General features: G+C 51.2%; 1 protein-coding gene across 1 annotated transcript in view; it reads right to left on the minus strand.

Moving 5' to 3' along the window:
* LOC139240111 (aquaporin-9-like) overlaps positions 1-14,852 on the minus strand; it is a 32,941-nt gene extending 18,089 nt beyond the window's left edge. The window contains exons 1-3 of the mRNA XM_070868487.1: positions 14,844-14,852; positions 12,438-12,587; positions 10,921-11,047 (exon numbers count right to left, since the gene is read on the minus strand). Of these exons, the coding sequence (XP_070724588.1) occupies positions 10,921-11,047; positions 12,438-12,587; positions 14,844-14,852 (286 nt within the window). The remainder of the gene's footprint in view (positions 1-10,920; positions 11,048-12,437; positions 12,588-14,843) is intronic.
* Positions 14,853-16,108: the final 1,256 nt, after the last annotated feature.

The raw sequence follows: 16,108 nt of genomic DNA on the forward strand, positions 1-16,108 counted from the left end.
TTCGAGCCTGCACCACCATTCAATAAGATCAGCTTATCATTCACCTCAGTACCCCTTTCCTGCTTTCTCTCCAAACCCCTTGATCCCTTTAGCCACAAGAGCCATGTCGAACTCCCTCTTGAATATATCCAATGAACTGGCCTCAACAACTCTCTGTGGTAGAGAATTCCACAGGTTAACAACTCTCTGAGTGAAGAAGTTTCTCCTCATCTCGGTCCAAAATGGCTTACCCCTTATCCTTAGACTGTGATCCCTGGTTCTGGACTTCCCCAACATCGGGAACATTCTTCCTGCATCTAACCTGTCTAGTCCCGTCAGAATTTTATATGTTTCTATGAGATCCCCTCTCATCCTTCTAAATTCCAGTGAATACAGACCTAGTCGATCCAGTCTTTCCTCATATGTCAATCCTGCCATCCCGGGAATCAGTCTGGTGAAACTTCGCTGCACTCCCTCAATAGCAAGAACGTCCTTCCTCAGATTAGGAGACCAAAACTACACACAATATTCCAGGTGAGGCCTCACCAAGGCCCTGTACAACTGCAGTACTACTTCTACTCCCCATTCTTTCTAGTTCTCGAGGTGCAAAGGGATTACAGGTGGCAGTTACCCTGCTCTGTAAGGCACAGAACCACAGGGGGAAATCCAGGGGTGATACAACGCCCCATCCCATTCAGCTCCGACCATAATTCCCACAGTGACACTCCGAGACACAGACTCAGATATAAACTGCTCGAAACAACACGCATTTTGGAATGAGCACAGTGACAACAGTGAGCATATAATACAGTAATAGCGACACACACCATCAAGAAACACCAATAAATCAGGACAGAAAGAATGCCTTCAACTGTTTCTTAATATAACTCACTCCCGGGTATCTGTTATTCTATATATAAACCCCCCGAGCCCCTCGATTAGATTCCAGCCTACAGCTCACGCCCGGGGTATCCGTTATTCTATATATAAACCCTCCGAACCCCTCGATTAGATTCCAGCCTGCAATTCACTCCCGAGTATCCGTTATTATATATATAAAACCCCTACCCCTCGATTAAATTCCAGCCTGTAACTCACTCCCGGGTATCCGTTATTCTATATATAAATCCCCCGAACCCCTCGATTAGATTCCAGCCTGTAACTCACTCCCGGGTATCCGTTATTCTATATATAAACCCCCCCGAACCCCTCGATTAGATTCCAGCCTGTAACTCACTCCCGGGTATATATTATTCTATATATAAACCACCCGAAACCCTCAATTAGATTCCAGTCTGTAACGCACTCTCGGGTATCTCTGATTCTATATATAAACCCCCCGAACCCCTCGATTAGATTCCAGTCTGTAACTCACTCCCGGGTATCCGTTATTCTATATATAAACCCCCCGAACCCCTCGATTAGATTCCAGTCTGTAACTCACTCCCGGGTATCTGTTATTCTATATATAAACCCCCCGAACCCCTCGATTAGATTCCAGCCTGTAACTCACTCCCGGGAATCTGATATTCAATATATAACCCCCCGAACCCCTCGATTAGATTCCAGCTTGTAACTCACTCCCGGGTATCTGTGATTCTATATATAAACCCCCCGAACCCCTCGATTAGATTCCAGCCTGTAACTCAATCCCGGGTATCCGTTATTCTATATATAAACCCCCCGAACCCCTCAATTAGATTCCAGCCTGTAACTCACTCCCGGGTATCTGTGATTCTATATATAAACCCCCCGAACCCCTCGATTAGATTCCAGCCTGTAACTCACTCCCGGGTATCTGTTATTCTATATATAAACCCCTTGAACCCCTCGATTAGATTCCAGCCTGTAACTCACTCTCGGGTATCTGTTATTCAATATATAAACCCCCCGAACCCCTCGATTAGATTCCAACCTGTAACTCACTCTCGGGTATCTGTTATTCAATATATAAACCCCCCGAACCCCTCGATTAGATGCCAGCCTGTAATTCATTCCCGGGTATCCGTTATTATATATCTAAAACCCCTACCCGTCGATTAGATTCCAGCCTGTAACTCACTCCCGGGTATCCGTTATTCTATATATACACCCCCCCCGAACCCCTCGATTAGATTCCAGCCTGTAACTCACTCCCGGGTATCTGTTATTCTATATATAAACCCCCTGAACCCCTCGATTAGATTCCAGCCTGTAACTCACTCCCGGGTATGCATTATTCGATATATAAACTGTTAAGTCCTGACTCTAATGTACTGACTTACACGAGACACATGCTGAAGTCAAGGTCACTCAGGACCTGCACCTTTAATTCCAGCTCTCCAGTGCTGCACTTGCCTCAGACCTCCCTTTCTATACCTCAGTGGGACAGGTATGGAGTGTCTCCTGCAAGTGCACCCCTGGTGGTAAGGTATGCTTATTATTACAGGTCATATCCAGTTACAGTCATGTATAGCATGGTAAGATACAGTTATATCCAGTAATGTGAGATACATGACATCACCCTCCCCCAAGGTCTTATTGCCTTTATAGATTCAGTCTCTCAGGTGGTCTGCGCTCTCGCGTGGAGCGTCTTAGTTGTGGTTCAGTTGTTTGCCTTGGTGCCTGTTTTTCGTTCGGTGTGATTGCTGGTATCTCGCCTGGGCTGTCTGTTTCGTTCAGTGTAATCGCTGGTATCTCGCCTGGGCTGTCTGTGTCGTTCGGTGTAATCGCTGGTATCTCGCCTGGGCTGTCTGTTTCGTTCGGTGTGATTGCTGGTATCTCGCCTGGGCTGTCTGTGTCGTTCGGTGTAATCGCTGGTATCTCGCCTGGGCTGTCTGTGTCGTTCGGTGTAATCGCTGGTATCTCGCCTGGGCTGTCTGTTTCGTTCGGTGTGATCGCTGGTATCTCGCCTGGGCTGTCTGTTTCGTTCGGTGTGATTGCTGGTATCTCACCTGGGCTGTCTGTTTCGTTCGGTGTGATTGCTGGTATCTCACCTGGGCTGTCTGTTTCGTTCGGTGTGATTGCTGGTATCTCGCCTGGGCTGTCTGTTTCGTTCGGTGTGATTGCTGGTATCTCGCCTGGGCTGTCTGTGTCGTTCGGTGTAATCGCTGGTATCTCGCCTGGGCTGTCTGTGTCGTTCGGTGTAATCGCTGGTATCTCGCCTGGGCTGTCTGTTTTGTTCGGTGTGATCGCTGGTATCTCGCCTGGGCTGTCTGTTTCGTTCGGTGTGATTGCTGGTATCTCGCCTGGGCTGTCTGTTGAGACTGCCCTTTCCTCAGGTTGTTCCACCTGTCTGTCCACCAGGTGTGGTGCGAGTTCCACATCGTAGTCTGCCTCTGGTTCTTCAGTGTTATCAGTGAATCTACTTTTTACTTGGTCTACATACCTCCGGCAGGTTTGGCCATTGTCCATTTGCACAACCAGTTTCCCTCTTTGTCTGTTACTGTCCTTGCAAGCCATTTGGGACCCCGGCCATAGTTTAGCACAAACACTTTGTCCCCCATCTCATTCCACCTCCCCCCTCGAATTTCGGTCATGGTACTCAATTAGCTTTTGACGCTTAGCCTCAACAATTTCATGCATGTCTGGGAGGATTAACGAGAGCCTGGTCTTTAAGGTTCGTTTCATCAATAGTTGCACGGGGGGAACCCCAGTCAACGAATGCGGACGAGATCTGTATGCCAGCAGCAGTCGCGACAGGCGGCTCTGCAGCGTGGGACCTTGGATTCTGAGCATGTCTTGTTTAATGATCTGCACTGCTCGTTCCGCCTGGCCATTGGAGGCCGGCTTGAAAGGTGCCGTCTTAACGTGATTTATACCATGGTCAACTATAAAATCGTGAAATACTGCACTGGTGAAGCACGGACCATTATCACTGACTAATATGTCAGGAATGCCGTGAGTTGCAAACATGGTTCGAAGGCTCTCCACAGTGGTGGAGGTGGTGCTCGAGTTTAAAATGGTGCACTCGATCCATTTTGAAAATGCATCAACGACTACGAAGAACATTTTGCCCATGAATGAGCCCGCATAGTCTACATGTACCCACGACCACAGTTTGGTGGGCCAGGGCCAAGGGCTTTGGGGGCCTCCCTGGGGGCATTGCTGAGTTGGGCACAAATGGTGCACCGACGGACGCAGAGCTCCAAGTCCGCGGCAATGCCAGGCCACCAGACATGAGATCTGGCTATGCCTTCATAAGGACGATCCCCGGGTGCTCACGATGGAGCTCCCGGACAAACGCCTCCCTGCCTCGTAAGGGCATAACTACTCGGCTGCCCCACATCAGGCAGTCTGCCTGTAGTGATAGTTCATGCATGCGCCTATGGAAGGGTTTGACCTCCTCGGGGCAGGCATCACGAGCCTCTGCCCAGTCACCGGTTAAAACGCATCTTTTAACTAGAGATAACGTGGGGTCGCTGGTCGTCCAGGCTCTGATTTGGCGAGCCGTCATAGGCAAACCTGTGGATTCAAAGGCATTGATTGCCATGACCATCTCACAGTCCTGTTCGTCGGACCCTTCTATGGTCGCCAGGGGTAGCCTGCTGAGCGCGTCGGCACAGTTGTCTGTGCCTGGTCTGTGCCTTATTGTGTAGTCGTAAGCCGCCAGCATGAGTGCCCACTGCTGAATGCGCGCCGAGGCGTTGGCGTTGATTGCCTTGCACTCGGATAGTAGGGACGTGAGGGGTTTGTGGTCGGTTTCTAACGCAAACTTGGCCCCGAAAAAGTATTGGTGCATCTTTTTGACACCGTACACGCACGCGAGCGCCTCCTTCACAACCATACCGTACCCGCGCTCCACCCGCGAAAGTGACCTGGAGGCATAAGCAACGGGCTGCAATTTACCCGCATCATTGATGTGCTGTAAAACGCATCCGACCCCGTACGCTGACGCATCACACGTAAGGACTAACTTTTTACCTGGGCCAAAAAAGGCTAAAACACTCTTGGAACACAGAAGGTTGCGTGCCTGATTGAAGCGCGTTCTTGGGCGTCCCCCCTAAAACAAATCGCACCCCTTCCTGAGTAGCACGTGGAGAGGCTCCAGCAGCGTGCTCAAGTTCTGCATAAAGTTCCCAAAGTAATTGAGTAGCCCGAGAAAGGTGCGCAGTTCCGAGACATTCCGGTGCCAGGCGAATTGCTTCTGTTTTGGATTCGGTTGGGCGGATTCCATCAGCGGCAATCCTTCTGCCCAAAAATTCAACCTCAGGCGTGAGAAACAGACACTTGGATTTCTTAACTCTTAGGCCTACCTGATCCAATCAACTTAGTACTTCCTCAAGATTGTGGAGATGAGAGTCGGTGTCCCTGCCCGTGATGAGTATGTCATCTTGAAACACAACCGTCCCCGGGATGGACTTGAGCAGACTCTCCATGTTGCGCTGGAATATGGCAGCTGCCGACCTGATGCCGAATGGGCATCGATTGTACACAAAAAGGCCTCGATGTGTGTTGATGGTGGTGAGTAGCGTAGACTCTTCGGTCAGTTCTTGCGTCATATATGCAGATGTGAGGTCTAGTTTTGAGAAAAGTTTTCCTCCAGCCAACGTGGCAAATAGATCCTCCGCTCTGGGCAGCGGGTATTGGTCCTGTAGGGAGACTCTGTTTATTGGTAGACTTGCAATCCCCACAGATTCGCACGGATCCATCAGGCTTCATGACAGGACGATGGGGCTTGCCCAGTCTCTGAATTCCATGGGAGAAATTATGTCTTCCTGCAGAAGCCGGTCCAGTTCGTTTTCAATCTTTTCCCTCATCACAGAAGGCACAGCTCTAGCCTTGTGATGTACCGGTCTGGCATTCTGTGTGATGTAGATTCTAACTTTAGCCCCTTTGAAGGTGCCCACACCTGGCTGAAAGAGATGTTCAAAACAGCTTAGAACTGTTGAGCAGGAGGTCCGTTCCTCTGACGACATGGCGTGAACATCATCCCATTTCCAATTAAGTTCTGCGAGCCAGCTTCTCCCCAACAGGGCTGGGAGATTCCCGGGGACAATCCACAGGGAAAGTCGGTTCACCATCCCTTTGTGTGTGACTGAGAGCATGGCGCTGCCAAGGGCTGGGACGATTTCTTTAGTATAGGTCCTTAGTTTGGTGTCGATCTTTGTGAGTTTCGGTCTGGTGTTTTTGTGCGGCCACAGCTGTTCAAATTGTTGAACGCTCATGAGGGATTGACTGGCCCCTGTGTCCAGTTCCATGTCGACGGATATCCCGTTGAGTAGAACCCTCATCATAATTGGAGGCATCTTGGTGTAAGAACAGTGGACATTGATCGTGTTAACCCACTGTACCTCGGCGTCCCGGGCACTGTTCCATCCATCTTCTTCTGGTCCGCTTTCCGACCCTTCCGATTCGTATACCAGCCGAGCTGCTGTTTTTCTGCACATCTGAGCCAGGTGCCGTGTGTAGTTGCAGTTTCTGCAAATGGCATGCTGAAATCGACACACCCTGGTTGAGTGCCTGCCCCCACATCTCCAACACAGACCGTTTCCATTGTTTCCAAAGGATGAGCTGTGTCTGGCTGATCTCCCTTGAGCTTCTCTCAATCTGTTGTTGATTGCTCGCATTGTGGGTTGATGAGGTGTGATCGGCTGTTCATGTGGCCCTTGATTTTGATGGCTTCTGGCACCACTGCCTGCTGTTGAAGGCCTGCTCTGCTGCCTTTGTCTGTGTGTGGGGGTAGCGGTTTGTTTCACAATGTGAGCCCCTTGTTCCGATGCCTTGTTGGTAGTCGTACCCGAAGTATAGATCAGCCTCGTTTCTTCTTCGCCTGCCAAGAACGTCTGTGCGACCAGTGCTGCTACCTCTAGAGTCAAGTTCTTAGTCTCTATAAGCTTTCGGAATATGCCTGCGTGGCCTATTCCTTCAATAAAAAAGTCTCTCAGTACTTCTCTCCTTAGTTCATCGGGGAACTCACATCAACTAGCCAGCCTCCGAAGTTCCGCTACGAAGTCGGGTATGCTTTGGCCCACACAGCGTCAGTAGTTGTAGAACCTGTGTCTGGCCATGTGTAGGCTGCTCGCTGGCTTCAGGTGATCTCTCACCAGTGTGCTCAACTCCTCAAACGACTTGCTTGCTGATTTCTCGGGTGCCAGCAGGTCTTCCATTAAAGCATATGTTTTCGAGCCACAGCTGGTCAAGAGATGGGCTCTTCTCTTGTCTGCCTTATCGTCGCCCAGCCAGTCTTTGGTCACAAAGTTTTGCTGGAGCCTTTCTATAAAGTCATCCCGATTGTCTCCAGCATTGTACTTCTCATCTGAGCTGTTGGTAACCATTCTGTGGATTCTGTGATCCCGTAATTCGTCGCCACTGTTAACTCCTGACTCTAATGTACTGACTTACACGAGACACATGCTGAAGTCAAGGTCACTCAGGACCTGCACCTTTAATTCCAGCTCTCCAGTGCTGCACTTGCCTGAGACCACCCTTTATATACCACAGTGGGACAGGTATGGAGTGTCTCCTGCAAGTGCACCCCTGGTGGTAAGGTATGCTTATTGTTACAGGTCATATCCAGTTACAGTCATGTATAGCATGGTAAGATAGTTATATACAGTAATGTGAGATACATGACATAAACCCCCCTGAACTCGTCGATTATATTCCAGCCTGTAACTCACTCCCGGTTATCTGTTATTCTATATATAAACCCCCCGAACCCCTCGATTAGATTCCAGCCTGTAACTCACTCCCGGGTATCCGTTATTCTATAGATAAACCCTCGAACCCCTCGATTAGATTCCAGTCTGCAACTCACTCCTGGGTATCAGTTATTCTACATATAAACCCCCCGAACCCCTCGATTATATTCCAGCCTGTAACTCACTCCCAGGTATCTGTTATTCTATATATAAACCCCCCGAACCCCTCGATTAGATTCCAGCCTGTAACTCACTCCCGGGTATCCGTTATTCTATAGAAAAACCCTCGAACCCCTCGATTAGATTCCAGTCTGCAACTCACTCCTGGGTATCAGTTATTCTATATATAAAGCCCCCGAACTCCTCGATTACATTCCAGCCTGTAACTCACTCCTGGGTATCTGTTATTCCATATATAAACCACCTTGAACCCCTCAATTAGATTCCAGCCCGTAACTCACTCCCAGGTATCTGTTATTCTATATATAAACCCCCCGAACCCCTCGATTAGATTCCAGCCTGTAACTCACTCCTGGGTATCTGTTATTCTATATGTAAACCCCCCGAACCCCTCGATTACATTCCAGCCTGTAACTCACTCCCGGGTATCTGTTATTCTATACATAAACTCCCCGAACCCCTCGATTAGATTCCAGCATGTAACTCACTCCCGGGTATCCGTTATTCTATATATAAACCCCCCGAACCCCTCGATTAGATTCCAGCCTGTAACTCACTCCCGGGTATCTGTTATTCTATATATAAACCCCCCGTACCCCTCGATTAGAATCCAGCCTGTAACTCACTCCCGGGTATCCGTTATTCTATATATATAAACCTCCCTGAAACCCTCGATTAGATTCCAGCCTGTAACTCACTCCCGGTGTATCCGTTATTCTATATATAAACACCCCCCTGAACCCCTCGATTAGATTCCAGCCTGTAACTCACTCACGAGTATCTGTTATTCTATATATAAACCCCCCTGAACCCCTCGATTATATTCCAGCCTGTAACTCACTCTCGGTTATCTGTTATTCTAAATACAAACCCCCACCGAACCCCTCGATTAGATTCCAGCCTGTAACTCACTCCCGGGTATCCGTTATTCTATATATAAACCCCCCGAACCCCTCGATTCGATTCCAGCTTGTAACTCACACCCGGGTATCTGTTATTCTATATATAAATTCCCGAACCCCTCGATTAGATTCCAGCCTGTAACTCACTCCCGGGTATCTGTTATTCTATATATAAACCCCCCGAACCCCTCGATTAGATTCCAGCCTGTAACTCACTCCCGAGTATCCGTTATTCTATATATAAACCCCCCAAACCCCTCGATTAGATTCCAGCCTGTAACTCACTCCCAAATGTCCGTTATTCTATATATAAACCCCCCCCCCGAACCCCTCGATTAGATTCAGCTTGTAATTCACTCCCGGGTATCTGTTATTCTATATATAAACCCCTTGAACCCCTCGATTAGATTCCAGCCTGTAACTCACTCCCGGGTATCCGTTATTCTATATATAAAACCCCCGAACCCCTCGATTAGATTCCAGCCTGTAACTCACTCTCAGGTATCTGTTATTCTATATATAAACTCCCACGAACCCCTCGATTAGATTCAGCTTGTAATTCACTCCCGGGTATCTGTTATTCTATATATAAACCCCCTGAACCCCTCGATTAGATTCCAGCTTGTAACTCACTCCCGGGTATCTGTTATTCTATATATAAATTCCCGAACCCCTCGATTACATTCCAGCCTGTAACTCACTCCCGGGTATCTGTTATTCTATATATAAACTCCCCGAACCCCTCGATTAGATTCCAGCATGTAACTCACTCCCGGGTATCCGTTATTCTATATATAAAACCCCCGAACCCCTCAATTAGATTCCAGCCTGTAACTCACTCCCGGGTATCTGTTATTCTATATATATAAACCTCCCTGAAACCCTCGATTAGATTCCAGTCTGTAACTCACTACCGGTGTATCCATTATTCTATATATAAACCCCCCTGAACCCCTCGATTAGATTCCAGCCTGTAACTCACTCACGAGTATCTGTTATTCTATATATAAACCCCCCTGAACCCCTCGATTATATTCCAGCCTGTAACTCACTCCTGGGTATCCGTTATTCTATATATCAACCCCCCCCAAACCCCTCGAATAGATTCCAGCCTGTAACTCACTTCTGGGTATCCGTTATTCTATATATAAACCCCCCGAACCCCTCGATTCGATTCCAGCTTGTAACTCACACCCGGGTATCTGTTATTCTATATATAAATTCCCGAACCCCTCGATTAGATTCCAGCCTGTAACTCACTCCCGGGTATCTGTTATTCTATATATAAACACCCCCCGACCCCCTCGATTAGATTCCAGCCTGTAACTCACTCCCGGGTATCCGTTATTCTATATATAAACCCCCCGAACCCCTCGATTAGATTCCAGCCTGTAACTCACTCCCGGGTATCCGTTATTCTATATATAAACCCCCCGAACCCCTTGATTAGATTCCAGCCTGTAACTCACTCCCAAATGTCTGTTATTCTATATATAAACCCCCCCCGAACCCCTCGATTAGATTCCAGCCTGTAACTCACTCCCGGGTATCTGTTATTCTTTATATAAACCCCCCCGAACCCCTCGATTAGATTCCAGCCTGTAACTCACTCCCGGGTATCTGTTATTCTTTATATAAACCCCCCTGAACCCCTCGATTAGATTCCAGCCTGTAACTCACTCCCGGGTATCTGTTATTCTTTATATAAACCCCCCCGAACCCCTCGATTAGATTCCAGCCTGTAACTCACTCCCGGGTATCCGTTATTCTATATATAAACCCCCTGAACCCCTTGATTAGATTCCAGCCTGTAACTCACTCCCGGGTATCTGTTATTCTATATGTAAACCCCCGAACCCCCCGATTAGATTCCAGCCTGTAACTCACTCCCGGGTATCCGTTATTCTATATATAAACCCCCTGAACCCCTTGATTAGATTCCAGCCTGTAACTCACTCCCGGGTATCTGTTATTCTATATATAAACCCCCCGAACCCCTCGATTAGATTCCAGCCTGTAACTCACTCCCGGGTATCTGTTATTCTATATATAAACCCCCTGAACCCCTCGATTAGATTCCAGCCTGTAACTAACTCCCGGGGTATCTGTTATTCTATATATAAACCCCCGAACCCCTCGATTAGACTCCAGCCTGTAACTCACTCCGGGGACCGAAGGATGTTGCCGTGCAGGGGGCATTGTGCTGGATGCGGGAAAGAGATGTTGCCACGGTGTACCTGATACTCCGACAGATGAGTAAATGCCAAACAGGACCCCGGAGGCGTAGCCCATGGCAATAGACAAGTACGTTCCCTTCTGATCGTGGTTTGTGACCACCTGCGCCACTGTGGAAATTCCCAGCAACTAGAAAAAAGGAGATTTTCAACAATAAAGTTAGAGGGCTGGGAAGTGAGGCGAGTGAGAGAAGGGATACGGGACGAGTTTTTACGGATGGAATTGTTCTGCCATTTTGAACTACTTTTAATGGAGCACAATATCAGTAACACGAGCATTCATGTGTGGGAAATCACTAAACACTGCGTTACTGACAGTGAGAATGTTTGATGGGACAGTGTAGAGGGAGCTTTACTCTGTCTCTAACCCCGTGCTGTACCTGCCCTGGGAGTGTTTGATGGGGACAGTGTAGAGGGAGCTTTACTCTGTATCTAACCCCCTGTACCTGCCCTGGAAGTGTTTGATGGGGCAGTGTAGTGGGAGCTTTACTCTGTATCTAACCCCCTGTACCTGCCCTGGGAGTGTTTGATGGACAGTGTAGAGGGAGCTTTACTCTGTATCTAACCCCGTGCTGTACCTGCCCTGGGAGTGTTTGATGGGGACAGTGTAGAGGGAGCTTTACTCTGTATCTAACCCCGTGCTGTATCTGCCCTGGGAGTGTTTGATGGGACAGTGTAGAGGGAGCTTTACTCTGTATCTAACCCTGTGCTGTACCTGCCCTGGGAGTGTTTGATGGGGACAGTGTAGAGGGAGCTTTACGCTATATCGAACCCCCTGTACCTGCCCTGGGAGTGTTTGATGGGACAGTGTCGAGGGAGCTTTACTCTGTATCTAACCCCATGCTGTACCTGACCTGGGAGTGTTTGATGGGGACAGTGTAGAGGGAGCTTTACTCTGTATCTAACCCCCTGTACCTGCCCTGGGAGTGTTTGATGGGACAGTGTAGAGGGAGCTTTACTCTGTATCTAACCCCCTGTACCTGCCCTGGGAGTGTTTGATGCGACAGTGCAGAGGGAGCTTTACTCTCTATCTAACCCCGTGCTGGAGCTGCCCTGGGAGTGTTTGATGGGACAGTGTAGAGGGAGCTTTACTCTGTATCTAACCCCGTGCTGTACCTACCCTGGGAGTGTTTGATGGGACAGTGTAGAGGGAGTTTTACTCTGTATCTAACCCCCTGTACCTGCCCTGGGAGTGTTTGATGGGACAGTGTAGAGGGAGCTTTACTCTGTATCTAACCCCCTGTACCTGCCCTGGGAGTGTTTGATGGGACAGTGCAGAGGGAGCTTTACTCTGTATCTAACCCCGTGCTGTACCTGCCCTGGGAGTGTTTGATGGGACAGTGCAGAGGGAGCTTTACTCTGTATCTAACCCCGTGCTGTACCTGCCCTGGGATTGTCGGTGCTTAGCAAGTGAGCACATAAGCACCCCGGGATGAGCGTGGCGAGGGGGAATAAAAGGAAGAGACGTGATAGATGACTGGGTCCGGGGTCGGAGAGAACAGGAGTGAACCTGTACTTACCATCAGCATGTAGGTGCCGATGAATTCGGCCAGGCATTCCCGAACCAGGCGGTTCTTAATCCGGATCTTTTCCCGCAGAATCTTCCTGCTGCTGGATGCCTTGCCCATCATGCGCTTGGCCGGGGTCAAGAGTTGACCGTCCACTCCGACCTTCGGCCGCAAGAGATGGATGGGGTCAGGGGTCAGTCAAACAGGCCAAGGTCACACCGCGGAGATTGAAGTCAATAGAGAGAAGCCCCTCCCCCGCGCGGGGTAAGCCAATTGGTGTTTCCCACCCCTCCCACCGACCCCCGACCCCCCACACACCCACCTCTGACCCCGACAGCCAGCACGTCGGCCTGGGGCATGGTTCCGTGGCTGGTCTGCTCCCCTCAAACTCTGCTGCCCCGTATCCTCTCCTCGCAACCCCCTCTGCCCCGCCATTGGCACCCCCCCCCCACCCCCCCGTCAATTGGAACTTCCCTCCCTTGGGCATCAAATCCCCTCCATGGCCTCACTCCACCCTCCCTACCTCTAACCTCCAGCCCTACATCCCTCCCTACCTCTGTAACCTCCAGCCCCTACACCCCTCCCTATCTCTGTAACCTCCTCCAGCACCTACACCCCTCCCTATCTCTGTAACCTCCTCCAGCCCCTACACCTCTCCCTATCTCTGTAACCTCCTCCAGCCCCTACACCCCTCCCTATCTCTGTAACCTGATCCAGTGCCTACACCCCTCCCTATCTCTGTAACCTCCTCCAGCTCCTACACCCCTCCCAATCTCTGTAACCTCCTCCAGCCCCTACATCCCTCCCTATCTCTGTAACCTCCTCCAGCCCCTACACCCCTCCCTATCTCTGTAACCTGATCCAGTGCCTACACCCCTCCCTATCTCTGTAACCTCCTCCAGCCCCTACACCCCTCCCTATCTCTGTAACCTCCTCCAGCTCCTACACCCCTCCCAATCTCTGTAACCTCCTCCAGCCCCTACATCCCTCCCTATCTCTGTAACCTCCTCCAGCCCCTACACCCCTCCCTATCTCTGTAACCTGATCCAGTGCCTACACCCCTCCCTATCTCTGTAACCTCCTCCAACCCCTACATCCCTCCCTATCTCTGTAACCTCCTCCAGCCCCTACACCCCTCCCTATCTCTGTAACCTCCTCCAGCTCCTACACCCCTCCCTATCTCTGTAACCTCCTCCAGTTCCTACACCTCTCCCTATCTCTGTAACCTCCTCGAGCTCCTACACCCCTCCCTATCTCTGTAACCTCCTCCAGTTCCTACACCTCTCCCTATCTCTGTAACCTCCTCGAGCTCCTACACCCCTCCCTATCTCTGTAACCACCTCCAGCACCTACACCCCTCCCTATCTCTGTGAATCTCCTCCAGCCCCTACACCCCTCCCTATCTCTGCAACCTCCTCCAGCCCCTACACCCCTCCCTATCTCTGTGACATCCTCCAGCTCCTACACCCCTCCCTAAGTCTGTAACCTCCTCCAGACCCTACACCCCACCCTATCTCTGTAACCTCCTGCAGCCCCACAACCCCCCAAGATCTCTGCACTCCTCTAATTCTGCCCTCTTGAGCATCCCTGATTATAATCGCTCCACCATCGGCGGCCGTGCCTTCAGCTGCCTGGGCCCCAAGCTCTGGAACTCGCTCCCTAAACCTCTCCGCCTCTCTCTCCTCCTTCAAGAAGCTCTTTAAATCTGACCTCTTTGAGCAAGCTTTTGATCACCTGCCCCTAATTTCTCCTTAAGTGGCTCGGGGTCAGATATTTTTTCCCATAACACCCCTGTGAAGCATATTAAAGGCGCTATATCAATACAATTGCTGTTATGGGCGCTCAATGAATGCGTTGCCGCTCTTAAATCTTTGTGCCTTCAGCCAATAGGGCGAGAGGCGACAGGTTTAGTGAGTCCCCACAGTCCCACCCTCTCCACCGGACGGAGCGCAGGGGGCAGGAACCTGGGCCCCAGCTTTCCGTTGCTGCATCGTCGCCCGGGGCAACGAGGCCCAGGCCTACCCGTCGCCGGTTGAGCCTGCCCAGCACGGGCCGGTGGACCGAAGCAGGAACCAGACGGGAATTCAGCAGCCAATCGGAAAACCCCTCTGCCAGGGAGGCGGCCTGCCCTGACCCTCTCCTACACACGGACTCACCGGGGAGGTGGCGGGGGGGGGGGGGGAGGGGACATCAAATTGAGGTCCACCACCAACCACCAGCACGTTAAATAAACAACATCGTCCCCACCGCTGTCTGACGCCAACTGAACCAGCTTCTCCGATCCGCAAGTTCTCATGATCGCAACCCAAAGTTGGCCAACTCAGCCCGCTCAGCTGAGCCAAGCCTCTCACCTCACCAAATATTAGTACGCTGCAAGCAAGGCGTGGCCCTTGGCCCCCGGCGTTGATCCCTTCTTACCTGCGACATCGTCAAGCGTGTCGATTTATCACCCTCGTGCGACCCTTGACCCTTAAACTGATTTGACTCGGGGCCAAGTTCCCGCCTCTTGCCGATCTTTAACTCTTCACTCTCTTTCTTCCCCCTGTGCTTCCCCGCGGGGTGACGGAGGTGCGCGCGCGGGGCGTTCGATTTCCCTCTTTCCCTCTCCCGACGGCCACGTGCTTCGAGCGAGGAGGACTTTGGAAATGGCCGGAGGCTGGGGGGGGGGGGCGGTGGGAAGAAGCCGGCGTGGAAGGGGAACAAACGGCCGAGAGGCGAGGAGGGAGGGAGGGAGACAAAGAGAGAGGTTTATTTTGACACGCGATTGGCCTGACCCTCAGCCACCTCCCGGCCAATGGGAACCCTCGGTCCCGTGGGGGAGGCCCGCCCGCTCCCCGCTGATTGGCCGCCTCGGCTTGGCGCATTCCACGGCGGAACCCGTGGAATGTCGCGGGTCCCTTTTGTCTTTTTTCGAACGAGGGTTCGGAATCCCGTGTGCTATGAAGCAGTTAACTGTCAACTCTCTCCTGGCAGGGTTTCGATGGCAATAAAAAAAAAAGGTGACCCTTGAACCCTTTGGCGTCGACGCTGACCTTTGGAGTTCTCCGCCCCGACGGGTATCGTGGGGGGGGGGGGGGCGTGACCAAGTCACCGAGTGCCTTCCGATGATCGACACCGAGGCAGCCAATGGACAAGGGCGGCAAAGTGCAGCCAGGGTCAAAGGTCAACTCTTTAACCATCCTCTGATACAGCCGACAGAGCGATACAGCACAGGAGGATCCCAGTGGGCCCATGGAGCCCGTGCTGTGCCGGCTCTGTGACAGAGCGATCCAATCAGTCCCACTCCCCCCCTGCTCTTTCCCCACAGCCCGGCACATTTCCCCCCCTTCCAGTATTTACCCAATTCCCCCGTTTGAAAGTCATGATTGAATCTGCTCCCACCGCCCTTTCAGGCAGCGCTCCCTCAGTACTGCCCCTCCGACAGTGCGGCGCTCCCTCACCACTGCCCCTCCGACATCGCGGCACTCCCTCAGTACTGCCCCTCCTACAGTGCAGCGCTCCCTCAGTACCACCCCTCCGACAGTGCAGCGCTCCCTCAGTACCACCCCTCCGACAGTGCGGCGCTCCCTCAGCACTGCCCCTCCGACATCGCGGCACTCCCTCAGTACTGCCCCTCCTACAGTGCAGCGCTCCCTCAGTACCACCCCTCCGACAGTGCAGCGCTCCCTCAGTACCACCCCTCC

This window comes from Pristiophorus japonicus, chromosome 30 (assembly GCF_044704955.1).
Source record: "Pristiophorus japonicus isolate sPriJap1 chromosome 30, sPriJap1.hap1, whole genome shotgun sequence".
In the NCBI taxonomy this organism is placed as follows: Eukaryota; Metazoa; Chordata; class Chondrichthyes; family Pristiophoridae; genus Pristiophorus; species Pristiophorus japonicus.